Genomic DNA, 16,382 nt, shown 5'->3' on the forward strand with positions numbered 1-16,382 from the left:
CAATCGAATTTAGTTGATTGCTTTGGATTGTTCGGTACGGTTGCATTTCACACCTCGGAACATCGTTGCTTGTAATTGTTCAAATTCGGAACGGTCTCAAATTGGTAATATGAGCTACGGATGATGGGTGCCAGTAAATCGAATGAGTGTAGCCAGACGTGGCGGATTCGGGAATCGATTATCAGTGGACTTTGTCTGTGGCTTCTGATCGGGATTGAATCTGTGGATACTCAAGGTAATTGAAAAATGGATCATTTCGGATAAAATTTGCTGCATGGTGAAATAACGTGTCATGTCGAACATTGTCATAGTGGACATCTATCATGTGAAAAGTCAATTAAGTGCCAACGTTGAGATCTTATCGCGTTGACGGGAACCGACGTTTTGCGTTTGTTTGATTGATTCCGGTATATAAAGAGGTAGCGCCGTCAGTATGTGGGTTTCGTACGACTCACAGGCTTGTTTATAAATTCAAACAAAGATGCCATCATCGCTAAATGCCTTTCCGAACAGCATCTACAGCAGCGTCTGGAATGAATCATCCAGTCTTTTCATGCCAATCAAAATGAGATAAGATTATAATGACACCATTCTCAAACGAAAATTACTGTGGATAGGTAATCTTTAAACCGATAAAGAATATCAACAGTCTTAAATCTGCTAAAAGTCCCATTGAGGATGTTGGAATTTTTGTTGGTTTTGAACAATACTTAATTTTCAGATATCTCCTACTATCTTCGGTTAGCCCAAAAGTTGCAAAATATCGTTCCAGGGCCCAAATGGCAGTAGCGGTGAATGCACAGCTGCTCAGCAAGACTGCTGAGGCAGACGAATTCTGAATCAGGTCGGTTGATGATGTTCTCCAGTTGGCATGTTCGAGACCTCTTGGTTGGTAGTGTTCTGTCCTTACTGTTTCCGCGGGTGTGAGCCAAAGAATCCGTATCAAACTTGTTCGGCTTGCTGGCTTCGTGTACAGTAGGGATCGAGTAATACCGCAAATCCGGTGATGTTATGAATAGCTTCACTAATTAAATAGACTCAACAATTATTTTCTCATCCCTTAAACTCGGTGTCCTTTCCAAGACAACCAGGAATATGTAAACATTCCTTGGTCTTTAGTAGCAATGGTTGTCTAACTAACATTCTTTCCATTTCCTATAAATCGTTAAGACGTGGCAAGCTCTGTTATAGACTTTTTGCAATTTCACTATTGTGTAGCCTCCGATAGCTGTTAAGTCTTCCTTAGCCAAAATAACATCCACAACTGTAAAACTAAACAATTCTAAAGATGTCTGGGTTCAAATCGTGGACGACCCGAGTCCTTCATGCAGGGGGTTTTTATTCGATGTTCCAAACATCGATTTTTTCGTTCCGATTAATCTATTATTTGAATCGATGCTAAGAGCACTCAAAATCGAGTGAATTGATTTTCTTCATTCGATTTTTTGTTTCGATTCAAAAGGATGAAATTGATCAAATTTTTCAAATAAGTTGATGGACCATAAAGCTAGTTTTAAACCAGTCTTAATTGAGCACTTCAATGTTGAATTTTCTACTTCAAACGCTGTTTCATTGAAGGAATATTAAAATTGCAGTTGGTGTTATTTTGAGAGCTTGTTTTTGTTAATTTCTATATGTTATTAAAAATCGAATCGATTTTAAAACATCGATTCAAATAATTTGATTCAAATGATTTGATTCAAATGATTTGATTCAGTCGGTGAATCGATTCGACATATCGAATTTGAATCGATTCTTTGTTCTGGTAAAATTTTCCCAACGCTAGATGCAGTGCCGGTTTTACAATGTTAGAGTAAAGTGGGGCAAAAGTTCGAGTGGGGTAAGAGTTTCTTTTTAAGATTTCCAGCTCAATTCAAAACAAATCTTATAAATGTCATGGTGGTTCTAATGCTATTCAAGTAAGAGACTTTCAATCCAAATATCATAAAAATCGATTGAGATTTGGAGAAGTTATGGCTATTTGTTGTTTTTCGACGTGAATATTGTAATTTTTGGTCAAACTTTCGTTGCATGGAACAAATTGAAGATAAAATCTTTTTCAATATTTTATGTAAGGGCGTTTCTAGGCCTATCATAAGGTTGCTTTGAGGTGTATTAGTTTTTGCATAGATGCTTGAAAACAATTTTTGGCCCATAGTGGGGCAAAAGTTCGAATCAGCGGGGCAAACGTTCGACCCATGTATAACATCACGGAAAAATTTGCAAATTGCCTCAAATCCAAATATTATCTTCAAATTCAGTTAAATTTGACTGATCGTGTAAAAATTGTCACCAAAATTTTACATTTCCACATAGTTTTGTGAAAAACTGCTATTTTTGAGTATATTACAATTAACCCGGTTTTGGGCAATTTTTTGATGAAAATTTAGTGTGTATTTTTCGTCAAACTTAAGTTTACGGCTGATGTAAAGTATGCCTATCATAAAAGGATTGATATTTTGTGTTTTAGCCAGCGAACTTTTGCTCCACACTAGATTCGAACTCTTGCCACACCGGTGGGGCAAAAGTTCGAATAAGACAATTCATTTTGAAACTGTTATAACTAAAAATGGGTAAATATTTTGACACAAGTTTGTTCAGCAAAATTATAGCCAATATGTTGATGGTTCACTGTATGGTATTTGTTTTGTTTTAACTGCTTTTTTTTCCTGGAAACTTTGATAATACCACTAAGGTTGAACTTTTGCCCCACCTTACTCTAATGCTATAGTATACGGGCTATGATTGATAATTTCCTTTATAAATTTCATGCTCAAGGTCATACGGGAAGTCGTTGTCACTCTATCTATTTAAAGAAGCATGTCTGAAGTACCGTAATCAGGGGGCAAATTGATTACTTGGGCGATTTTGATCAGGTTGGTAGCAAAAAACATTTCCTACCAAAGATGCTGAACGTTTCATTGGTACCACAGACATTCCATTTTTCTAGTTTATGGATGTCTAATGATGATTTTAAACTATTTCATTTTTATTAGGGTCAGTTTTGCATAGAAACAATCACAGTTTTTGATGGTGTAAGCAATACAGTTGGAAATATCTGTGCTGAACAAACCACTGGTGCCATGTCTACATGTTAACTTTGTTCATGAAACCGTTCAATCTCGAATAATGTGCTAATTACATGGGAAATTGCCTACATTTAGGCGTATTAGGCAGATTTTCAAAGATAGCAATAACCTGATCAAATACTCGATTTGTAAGAATTTTGACATCATCTTCTTATTTAGAAGACCCAAATTTAGTGGATAGGAAAATTTAATGTTGGTTTTCCTTATTTTTCGACGTACCTAGGGTAAATGTACCATTAGTGGTGCACCTAAGGGAAAACTGCTAAACCACGGTGATAAAATCATCAAATATATGATTTTAACGTATCAGTCGATAGATTTCAAATCCTTCTATCATTCAAATGTATAAAAATCACAATTCATTTGAAATTTCCCTGTAAAAAGCCTTGCACCAATAATAGGAACACTGTTCCTTTAGTGGAGGTATGTTTTAAGAATGGTTCCTTTAGTGGCGCAATCCATTGATTTCTTATGGGACCCTCCACTATGGGTACCGATGCACCACTATAGGTGCAAAGGAGCAAAAAAATTAAGCAAAACAATTGTTTTAAATAGTTTAACGGTTAAATTTCATGAATATTTTTCGATAACTTGTATTATTTTCGCATCGTACATCATAGAAAAATATCACATAGCCATAAATTAGTGCGAAACATGTCAAAACACACTACCTCCACTATTGGAGCTACCTCCACTAAGGGAGCGTTTGCCCTATTTGTTCTTCACAATTTAAAAAATATGTTCATCGCAGTGATCCAACATTGATTTATCGTTTGCATTCATTTTTATATTTATGTAAAAGGGCACTCAGCAGAACTCATGGTAACGAATACAGTACTGACCCAATTTTGTCAGCCCCCGATTTTGTCTGCCCCCGATTTAGTCTACCCCCGATTTTGTCAGCTTTTTGGCCCGATTTTGTCAGCCTAATTTAAATTTGTCAAAAAATTGTTTTCGTCTTGTTTTACCACACTTACATTAAAATTGATGATGATGTTTGATGTCATGCACGCATGGACGTAGCCAGAGGAAGCATTGGCAATGCCTTTCATTACTAAAATAAATCTTGTGTTTGAATTCTTCAAAGATTGTCTCCAGTAAATCCCACAGTCACCCCACAGTTATGGATAGCACACAGATATGGATCAGATTGGGCTTAAAACGGAAATATCTCATCAAATAGAGTTGCAATTTCGCAGAACGCATTTTACCTACGCGAAGCATTAATCTGTACAGCATCGCCTTCAATTGTAATATGGTTAAGCATATTTTTTCCGTCCGTAGGAAATAAAATGTCAACCGTATTCCCAGAAGCGTTGATTCATAACTGTGGGGCACTGAAATCCATACCACAGTTATGAATCAAAGGTAGACAATTCCGAAACAAACGCCAAAACGTATGCTTTCACTAGCACACCATTCGTTTACCTCGCAGATAAATTGCTGTTATACTGTTGTGACCCATGAGTCGATTTGATCCATAATAAGGATCCTCCTCTCCCACTGATCCACATCTGTGGGGTGGACATCGTTTGCAATTTCTATCTAAATCGACACTTTTTCGCAAATAACCGGGATTTTAAGGTGTATTCACAGAAACAACTATATTCTGCAGTGCTAGGTAAGTAATTTTGTTTTGTACAGCGACACCATATTTTTTAATCATATTTTGTTCTGAAAAATGACCCTTAGTTGATCCATAACTGCGTGGGGTGACTGTACTCGTATTTATACAAAAATAACTTCATGATAATTAGATAAAGCTCCTCGATTTCTCCAGGAATCCCTGTCGGGATTTCATTTATATTCCTCTGGATATTTCTTGAACGTGTTTCTCCAAATATTCCTTAAATCCAAGATCTCCAGAAATTCCTCAACAAATAATTTAAGACGTTTTGTAGATGCTTCTCAGAATTCTTCCATAAAAACTTAATATAGTATGCCGAATCAAATTAAATTAAATATTATTTATTAAACAAGCGAATTTCATGAGATCTCAAGTATCATAAAATCGTGTTTTGTTATTCAGCAACCTGCCAATTTGCTAGTTGAATATTGCTTAAAATTGAAAAAAAAGAAATGCACACAGCAGAGTTCATTCAAAAAAAAAAATAGGTATTTTGGTTCATCCATGAAATCCTCCGAGATTTTGTCCTAATACTATTTCAAAAATAAATCCATGGAATCCTGCTGAATCTTGTTTTTTTTTTCAAAAATGTTCAAAAAATGTTCCAGAAGCATATTGGGTACACTGAAGGAATTTTTCGTCTAAACTAAAGTTTCTTCATGCATTCTCTCTGAACTTCCAAAATCCAAAAATATGCTCTTTGAAACTGGCACGTGTTTAGTTTATTAAGGTAACAATACTGATCAGAACAATCTCACCAAATTTCTTGACTACGACGCTGAACAGATATTTTACCATTAAAAATTTATATCAATATGTTCTTTTTGTGGAAATTATAGAATTTCTGTTGAATGATGAGAAAATCCCTTTGGAAATTGCCTACATTTAGGCGTTATCTGCGGTTTTCTTGAAATTTAATTATTGATTGTTTCCAATCAATTCGTTGTCTTGTTAAGGTGAAGATGAATCGAAGCCAAACTTCAAATTTTCAAGACCACGGATCTGAAAAACCAAACATCCGTTTAGGCTGAAAATGTAATCGATTGTTCACCACCAGCGACTAACAAATCGATTAAGTTTTCAGCTTAAACGGATGTTTGGTTCTCCAGATACGTGCTCTTTTAAATTTGAAGTTTGGCTTCGATTCATCTTCTCCTTAAGAGTTAGTGAATTCAATGCCGTCATCAGAAATATCAAAGCACGCCTATTGTTATTATTATTATTATTATTATTATTATTATTATTATTATTATTATTATTATTATTATTATTATTATTATTATTATTATTATTATTATTATTATTATTATTATTATTATTATTATTATTATTATTATTATTATTATTATCATTATTATTATTATTATTATTATTATTATTTATTAGTGACACTTTACCAAACATATGGCATTCGTGTCAGATAGTTATTAAAGCACGTCTAATTTTTGAGATATTGGCTGTTGAACATACAAAATTTGACTGTTTCATCCAACTTGCATGCCAGTTTGCTAGGTTGTGTGACAACTTATTTGCCTTATTTGCTACAGAATGCCAATTTAATGTGTAAAACAATACCGTAATTTCGGGTGAAATTGATCACTTTTCACGGTTTTTCGGATCTGCTTTCTAAAACGTTTTCAATACCATACAACTAAATGCATTGAACCTCATTGGCTCATGTACCTAAATTTTTCAACAAATGTAATGTAAGTGCTTAAAATTATGTCTCAAATAAAACATCGGGATATCTCATTTCGGGGTGAAATTGATCACTTGTCAATGTGATTAAGGAGTGTATCGAAAAGTAGTCGCAAACTTTCAAAACAGTCTCAAAAATAATGGGTCGAACCTACAAACAATTTTTTGATCAGAAATGCTTTACAATGTATTTAAAAATGATGATGTGGTGATATTGTTTCAATAAAGTGGCATTTTGCATGACAATTTTGCAAATTACTAACAGATGTCGATGAAAATCTTGCACACCTCTGAAAAAATTGATATGTTAATAAATGTGTAAAATTTTTAGAAAAAATGATTTTTGTTTATGCTAATATATTCTGTTCCACAACTCTCATGACATAGTGTAGAAAATATTTTGAAAAATTCATTAACAAGCATTTGAGAGCGAATACAAAAATCAAAATAAGTCGATTTTTAAGGACCTCGTTTTTTGATCTTTTCTTTCTACACGTTAATGGTAATATCGAACGATTGTAATGAATAAAAAATTGTTTTTTGATTGGAAAAGTTTCTTTGCATATTTATGAAATAATGTAAGCGAAAAATGTTATTCTATATATTACGGTTGTTAAGAAAATTTTCCGTTTTACGGTAGCCGCAGAGTTCTACCGCAGCTGTCAAAGTTCTACCGCAAGCTTTGAAATCATTCTATCATTGAAGCAAACAATTCAATCATAGTATGCTTGAAAGAGAAAACGCTATGAAGAATAGAAACAAACAACAATCATCAAGACGGCTTCCAAGGTATCATTGAAGCCTACTGATGATTTATCAATGCAAATCAGTGATGTGACAGCTGCGGTAGCTTTTCGTTGAACCGTAAAACGGAAAATTTTCCCTAAAATTGCAATAATTGCCGCTGTATATGACAGAGCTTCAAAAGTTGATCAAACAAAAGTGACTTTCTAAAACCGACCTTGTTCCAATAATTGAGCTTTTTTAGAGCAATAATTTATTTTTTTGAATTTCTTTTTACGTGCTGGGTGAAGTAAACATTTTTTTCCGATAGAATAAGCTTTTCATCCTATTTTGTTTGATATACATTTTGTTCAATACAAATCATCGAATCTTCAGAAGACACTTCAAAAATGTATTTTTGTGCAAGATTTTATTTTCCATGCTTTATAAACCTTGCTGTATTTATATTAAGACTGCATATTATTCAATATTTTTTAGCTGCTTCAATATTTGATGACATGATGAAGATTTGCACGAAAATAGCTTTTAAAAAGATTAAATATTCTTTGAGATATACCGTTTTGAATGTTTGCAACTACTTTTCGATACACTCCTTATTGTTAATTTTGAAATCAACTTTACAAACTTATTTTGGGCCTCCTGAATCCGAATATGCTTGCCAAATTCTTAAAGTGAAGATGAATCGAAGCCAAACTTCAAATTTTAAAGAGCACGGATCTGGAGAACCAAACATCCGTTTAAGCTGAAAACTAAATCGATTTGTTAGTCGCTGGTGGTGAACAATCGATTACATTTTCAGCCTAAACGGATGTTTGGTTTTTCAGAACCGTGGTCTTGAATATTTTAAGTTTGGCTTCGATTCATCTTCACCTTAATTAAGTAAATGAAGGTACCGTGTGGGTCCGAAATCCGTACAGCACCGAAATCCGTACACTTGATTGAATTTTAATATTAAAATGAATAAATATACAGTTTTAAAATTACACATCTAATTACAAGTTATAAGTTGTTGTTCATGCTTATTTGATACAAGTAGGCTATGATTTGAAAATCGTAATAATCAAAATGTGACCGCTCCTAATTATGATGATTGGTGTGTGTGCCTTCTTAGTGATTTGTTATGAAGAGTGAGAAAAGTTTCCAACATATTAATAGTCAAATTCACACTTTTTCTGAATCAACTGTTGATCATGATGATTTCTTATAGTGAGTATTTGTAATTCCGCAGGAGTAAATGCTATTTCTGAACAGTACAAAAACTGTTTGGGAGGATTATTGTGCTGTACGGATTTTGATTCATAATTCGAAATTGAATCTTAATCCGCACAGTGCAAAACTTTAACATATTTCATTACGTTTTAGCCAATACATATGATAATGGGAAGCTGAAATATAACGCTGATAATTTAAGAAAAATCGTTGAAGCAGTGAACAATGGCCAATAATTCCCGAAAGCTGCGAATGCTTTAGGTATTTTGAAAATCAACGTAAGAGAGGCGGTAATACAGGGGATAGACAAAATTTTGCCTGAGCTCTGAATGCTTATAATTTTATGAAAAATGGATGAAATTGAATGCATCCAGAAGCATTCGACGGTAAATTCGGTATAGTTTTAGGAACTTGCTTGGCCATGTAAGCAGAGTGTCGTATTTCTCATGTAGGTATACCTAAATGAGCTAGTGTGCCATGTGATATTTCATATCGCAGCTCACAGATTATGTGAGACACGAGATGCAGATACGTACAAAATATATCCCAGTGAGCGAGTCTCATGAGACATCTCGTGAGGCTCGTCGCATGCGCTTACTAGGAGTACTTTTATGCAGTTATGTTTGCCTAGTACAATAGCCCCACGGAAGCATACGGCTTCGGTCTATGGCTATGCTTTTTCGGAGGCCAGCACAAGTTTTTCAATTCAAGTGCTAGAATCTCAACCCAGAGGAACGGCGTCAGTCCTTTCAAACTGCCTACGGGCAGTTTAATCAGGTTTAATTCATGGTTTAATCCCTTTTCCTTGCTTCTAAAACCTTCGCCTGCGAGTCTCGAGATTTTCTCATGAGACGAAGCATGAGCCAGTGCAGATGTGATCGTTTGAGCTAGTACATTGCTACATGAGATCTAAAAAAATGTGTCTCATGATAGCACGTGCTCAAGCGCGCGATTATTTCTGTGCGCTCATGTCAAGCTGATCTCAAGCTCTTGATATGAAGCACGCATACATGATGTCTGCATGCAAGATGCCGGAGATGTTCCGAATATTGACATTTTTTTCTGTCGCCTGTATTTTTGTGCGATGTGAAGTTGTATAGATGTTAACAGTTTTTCTTGTAACTAGAACTAATTGGAAGTTGAATGCCGGCGAATGCATTAAGATTATTTAGAAATCTTCAGATAAATGACCATTTCCGTAAAACTGGTTCCAGAAAATATGATCAGTCATGTTTGTATTTCCAATCATGTTAATATTAAATATATCAAATAAATATCCGGATCTAAGTAAGCATCAAACTTCAAAATTATGCTTTCGGCAGCACCATTAGATGCACGGACCACTATATAGTATGTTCCAGGTGCTTTGAGGGAATTGGCCAATTAAGAGCATGTCTGAAACCATATCAATATGAGTGTCAAACTTTAAAATTATTGAAGGTAAAGCTGCTAGACTACTGTATAGCAGGTTACAAGTGCCCCGCGAGATGTGGTCATGTTTCGAATTGGCCACTTTTCTAGGGGCCCCTGGAATCTACTGTAGAGCGGTTAATACATCTTGTGGTTCTGACAATGTTCCATATCCTCCAAGGCACATGGAACCAACTGTCATGGTAGATGGTGATTCTAAAACTACTTCCGGAAGCATGAATTTTGAATATTGAACTTTGTTACCCAAATTGATATGATTTCGTACATGTGTGAAATTGGCCACTTGTATCGGGGTACCTGGAATCTACTATTCAGTTGTCATGGCAGTCGGAGGTTCTGGAAATGCTTCGGGAATTATCACTTTCATAGATCATGAAGTTTATATGCTCTCAAATATGTTCCTAATTAACCACTTCCCCCAAGGCACCAGGAACCTACCATGGAGTATGCTGCTGGAAGCATCATTTTGAAGTTTGATGCTCACTTGGATTAAAAAGACTAAGATAAAATTGACGTCTTTAGCATTGGGGCCCAGATAGCCGTAGCGGTAAACGCGCAGCTATTCAGCATGACCATGCTGAAGGTCGTGGGTTCGAATCCCGCTGGTCGAGGATCTTTTCGTAAAGGACATTTTCTCGATTCCCAGGGCATAGAGTATCTTCGTACCTGCCACACGATGTACACATGCAAAAATGGTCAATCGGCAAAGAAAGCTCTCAGTTAATAACTGTGGAAGTGTTAATTTATTTTCAAGTGCCAATATGAGCACGCATGTTGATCCTAAACCTTTAAGAATCACTGATCACGCTCTTTGATTTGAAGACCTCTAATCTAAGGAATTATAAAAAAAAAACATAAACAGTTCACTGAACTTAAAATACGGTTGCATTTGACTCCATGAGCATGAAGGGGTGTTATAATTGTCTGCTATGTGCTGAAAAGTTACTCGTTACGTTTGTAGCTTTGATGACGTGTACTCCTAGTAGTCCCAAAATCTTAAACAGTTGTAGCAAAAGCTTGATACGATTCTATTAAATAAGTCTATATAGGGTCGATGTACCAATAGCCGCATAGCTAAGAACAAAGGGTGGTAAATGACTGGACAATGCGTACCATTGGTACTTCGCGTACCTGCAGGTATAAAATAGACCCCATTTGTGGTCATTAGCCTCTTGTCCAGTAACTCCTATCCCTACCTCCCCGTGGTGCCGCCTGGGATACGAGTAACCGTAGGGAAGATCGGGTAACCAACCCTGGTGGACCTTGGTCGTATGCTGACAGGGAAGGGGAGGAGCCTCTTCTGAGGGTGTAGCTTATCAGAGCGTCTGTTCTCCATGTTAGGGGCGGCTCAAAACAGCGTCTGTTCTCCATGTTAGGAGCGGCTGATGATCGTCGTAGTGCCAGCGTGGGACTCTAAACAGTGCTGTGCACGATGATCCTCCGGCGAGACAGGGGGTTGGTGCAGGCCTTACAAGCCAGCCGTAAAAATCATCAGTACTGGAAGCATACAATGTAAATTCGGACCGGAACAATCGGCATAGACCCAGGCATCTAAATGGGACTAACGATTGGAAACTCGGATCATGGAACTGTAAGTCTCTCAAAGTCCGCAAGTTCGGCATCGTAGCGCTGAAAGGAGGTTTACTGGAAAGGGTCGACGGTACATACGTATAGGGATGGTTATACCATCTACCAGAGCTGCGGCAATAGACATGAGCTGGGCACAGCTTTTATCGTGATGGGCGAAATGCAGAGGCGCGTGATTGGGTGGTGGCCAATCGACAACAGAATGTGCAAATTGAGGATCAAAGGCCGTTTCTTCAATATCAGCATAATCAACGTGCACAGCCCTCACCTAGCAAGTGACGTTGACGATAAGGACGCTTTCTACGCGCAGCTGGAACGTGAATACGACGGCTGCCCAAGCCATGATGTCAAAATCGTTATCGGAGATCTCAACGCTCAGGTTGGCCAGGAGGAGGAATTTAGACCGATTATAGGGAAGTTCAGCGCTCACCAGCTTACGAACGAAAACGGCCTTAGACTGATTGATTTCGCCGCCTCCAAAAACATGGCCATACGTAGTACCTACTTCCAGCACAGCCTCCCGTATCGGTACACCTGGAGATCACCCCAACAGACTGAATCACAAATCGACCACGTTTTGATTGATGGAAGGCACTTCTCGGACATTATCGACGTCAGAACCTACCCAGGTAACAATTTTAAGCTGCTTAAACGCTTTTACAGCTAATTCAATTCAGCCTTTGTTTGAACAAAAGCTGTTCATAGCCTGCATTCACTGTTGTTCAGCTGTTAAACATCTAATTCTGGCGATTTTATTCAGCCTTAAGCTTAATTGAAGCTATATAGAAGGCTGAATAAAGGTCTAGCATGCGCTTATTCAGGCCTCTTTCAATAACCATAATTCTATTTTTAGAACAGATGACAACCTTCGAAAGCTTAACAATCGCTTATTCATCCATTATCCAACAATTAACCAAAAAAATTAAAAAGTATTTACAGGTTTATAGTTTTGGGTTTTATTAACGCCACTAACAATTTCAAACACATAGTGTAGAAAAGTGCTGGAATTTAAAGATGAAGATTAGTAAATATGTGCCATTGAGATTTGAACTGGGATTCGCTGATTTATAACCACTTACCTTGACATCTGCTCCACATGAGACTGTATGAACATCATCAACAGCAAGGGACTAACATATTGTTTTGTCTGAATAAGGGCTATTTCAAAGGCTGCATTGAGGCTGAAGAAGTGATTACAGCGCTATGCAAAAACACTTGAGTTAGCTGTCAAAGTGTGTTGTGATTTTTGTTTCAAAATAGAATCCTCGGCAATTTTTAATTTCTGCTTTTCAATTGTTGTCAACGCAAGTTGGTAATGATTTCGATTTCGTACAGTTAATTAAAAATGTTACGAAGAAATCTGCGTCATCGAGTGTAGTGTTCTATCTAGTTGTTACACAAGGTCATCGATGCCGAATTCAGGATTTTTTTCGACAAATGATAGGCCCGTGTGCGTTTACAGCATGTCTGCTTCGGGATGTGAAAATTTTGATGTTCGTTGAAACAGTTTTATAATAATTAATTTAGTGTTCGACCCAATGTAGGTATATATTTTGGTATGTATATTTTTATCAACATACAGGTGAACAATTTTTCGACAATGACTGATGATTTGATTAAAGCTTTAAATAACCTTTAATCAATATCATTCAGGTTGGCTGAACAAAAGTTAAAACTGTAGATGAAAAATATTTTGTTCAACTCAATATTCAGCTTTGAGTATACTGCTGAATAAGAGTGTTTAATAAGCTTTTCTTCAAATTATTGTTCAGCTGTCACGGTTTTCAGCCTTGTACACCATTGATCAGCCAATATTTAGCAAATATTCTTGCTGTTCAGCTTTCATTGTTACTTGGGTATCACGGCGCAAACATCGATTCGGACCACTTCCTTGTGACGGTTAAAGTGCGCCAACGACTCTCCGTTGTGAACAACATTCGGTACCGACGCCCGCCCCGGTACAATCTGGAGCGACTCAAGCAACCCGAAGTCGCAACTGAATACGCGCAAAGCCTTGAGGCAGCGTTGCCGGAAGAGGGAGAGCTCACCGAAGCCCCTCTTGAGGACTGCTGAAGTAGTCTCAAAGCAGCCATAAACAACGCAGCGGAAGGTGCCATTGGGTTCGTGGAAGCAAATCGACGGAACGGTTGGTTCGACGAGGAGTGTCAGACGGTTTTGGACGAGAAGAATGCAGCGCGGGCGATGATGCTGCAGCAAGGCACCCGTCAAAACGTGGAACGATACAAACAGAAGCGAAGACAGCAAACCCATCTATTCCGGGATAAAAAGCGCCGCCTGGAAGAGTTGGAGTGCGAAGAGATGGAGCAGTTGTATCGTTCTCAAGAAACACGTAAATTCTACAAGAAACTAAATGCATCCCGCAAAGGCTTTGTGAGGCGAGCCGAAATGTGCCGGGATAAGGATGGAGGTATCTTGACGGACGAACGTGAGGTGATTGAAAGGTGGAAGCAGCACTACGATGAACACCTAAACGGCGCAGAGGAGGAAGATCAAGACAGCAGGAGGAATGGCTTCATCAGTACGGCGGATGAGGGAGACGTGCCAACTCCCACAATAGGTGAAGTTGAGGATGCTATCAAACAGCTCAAGAACAACAAAGCAGCTGGAAAGGATGGTATTGGAGCGAAACTTATTAAAATGGGCCCGGACAGGTTGGCCACTTGTCTGCACCGATTGATAGCCAGGATCTGGGATACAGAACAGCTACCGGAGGAGTGGAAGGAGGGAATAATATACCCAATATACAAAACGGGTGACAAGTTAGAATGTGAGAACTATCGAGCGATCACCATTCTTAATGCAGCCTATAAAGTGCTTTCCCAGATCATCTTCCGCCGTCTATCGCCACTGGCAAGCAGATTTGTTGGAAGTTATCAAGCCAGATTTGTGGACGGGCGATCGACGACATACCAAATCTTTATGTTGCGGCAGATCTTCCAAAAGTGTCGCGAATATCAAGTCCCTACGCACCACCTATTCATCGATTTCAAAGCGGCCTATGATACCATCGACCGCGAAGAGCTATGGAAGATTATGGACGAGAACGGTTTTCCCGGGAAACTGACTAGACTGATCAAAGCTACGATGGATAGTGTACAGTGCTGTGTGAAGATATCGGGTGCTTTATCGGACCCGTTTGAAACACGCAAAGGACTTCGACAAGGCGATGGTCTTTTCTGCCTCCTGTTCAATATTGCGCTAGAAGGTGTTATGAAACGGGCGGGCTTCAACATGCGGGGCACGATCTTCAATAAATCCAGCCAGTTCATTTGTTTCGCTGATGACGTGGACATTGTCGGAAGAACGTTCCAGGTGGTTGCTGAACAGTATACCAGGCTGAAACGTGAAGCAGATCGGGTTGGATTGAAGGTAAATACGTCGAAGACGAAATATCTGCTGGCTGGAGGAACCGAGCGCGATAGAGCTCGCATAGGCAGACGCGTGACGATCGACGGGGATGAGTTCGAGGTGGTGGACGAATTCGTCTACCTCGGACCATTGATAACGTCGGATAACAACTGCAGCAGAGAAATTCGAAGACGTATCATCGCCGGCAGTCGTGCTTACTATGGACTCCACAAGACCTTGCGGTCTGGTACACTTCACTTCCGTACTAAGTGTACCATGTACTTACTTACTTATTTGGCTTTACATCAATTATCTTGATAAAGCCTCGCCAACAATATTTCGCCATATCACTCGGTTCATGGCCGCTTCTCTCCATCCTCGACTGTGACCCACGCTCTCCAGGTCCTGGTGTACCTGGTCAATCCACCTAGCTCGCTGCGCCCCACGCCTTCTTGTTCCGACCGGATTCGTGGCGAACACCATCTTTACAGGGTTGTTGTCCGGCATTCTTGCAACATGCCCTGCCCAGCGTATCCTTCCAGCTTTAGCTACCTTCACGATACTGGGTTCGCCGTAGAGTTGAGCGAGCTCGTGGTTCATCCTTCGCCGCCACACGCCGTTCTCCTGCACGCCGCCGAAGATCGTCCTTAGCACTCGGCGTTCGAAAACCCCAAGAGCTTGCAAGTCCTCCTCGAGCATAGTCCACGCCTCATGCCCATAGAGGACTACCGGTCTTATGAGCGTTTTGTACATCGTGCATTTGGTGCGGGGGTGAATCTTTCTTGACCGCAGTTTCTTCTGGAGCCCATAGTAGGCACGACTTCCGCTGATGATGCGCCTTCGTATTTCCCGACTAACATTGTTGTCAGCCGTCAACAAGGATCCGAGGTAGACGAACTCGTCCACCACCTCGAAGGTATCCCCGTCTATCGTAACACTGCTTCCTAGGCGGGCCCTGTCGCGCTCAGTTCCGCCAACCAGCATGTACTTTGTTTTCGACGCATTCACCATTAGCCCGACTCTTGTTGCTTCGCGTTTCAGGCGGGTGAACAAATCTGCCACCGTTTCAAATTTTCTCCCAATAATATCCATGTCGTCCGCGAAGCAAACAAATTGTCCGGATCTCGTGAAAATCGTGCCTCGACTGTTAAGTCCGGCTCTCCGCATGACACCTTCAAGCTCAATATTGAACAACAGGCACGAAAGTCCATCGCCCTGTCGTAGTCCCCGCCGAGACTCGAACGAACTGGAGTGTTCGCCCGAGATCTTCACGCAGTTTTGCACACCGTCCATCGTTGCTCTGATCAATCTTGTGAGCTTCCCGGGAAAGCTGTTCTCGTCCATGATTTTCCATAGCTCTATGCGGTCGATACTATCGTATGCCGCCTTGAAATCGATGAACAAGACGCTAATAAGACCGGTAGTCCTCTACGGGCATGAGACGGGCATGCTCGAAGAGGACCTGCAAGCGCTAGGAGTTTTTGAACGACGTGTGCTTAGGACGATCTTCGGCGGAGTATGTGAGAACGGCGTATGGAGAAGAATGAATAACGAGCTTGCGCAACTCTACGGTAAACCCAGTATCAGGAAAGTCGCCAAAGCTGGAAGGGTACGATGGGCGGGACACG

General features: G+C 39.3%; 1 protein-coding gene across 1 annotated transcript in view; it reads left to right on the plus strand.

Annotated features, from left to right (window-relative positions):
- LOC5572744 overlaps positions 1 to 16,382 on the plus strand; it is a 26,144-nt gene continuing 9,762 nt past the window's right edge. The window contains exon 1 of the mRNA XM_021841534.1: positions 1 to 235. Coding sequence (XP_021697226.1) covers positions 121 to 235 — 115 coding nt within the window. The 5' untranslated portion in view covers positions 1 to 120. The remainder of the gene's footprint in view (positions 236 to 16,382) is intronic.

This window comes from Aedes aegypti, chromosome 2, assembly GCF_002204515.2.
Source record: "Aedes aegypti strain LVP_AGWG chromosome 2, AaegL5.0 Primary Assembly, whole genome shotgun sequence".
Classification (NCBI taxonomy): Eukaryota; Metazoa; Arthropoda; class Insecta; order Diptera; family Culicidae; genus Aedes; species Aedes aegypti.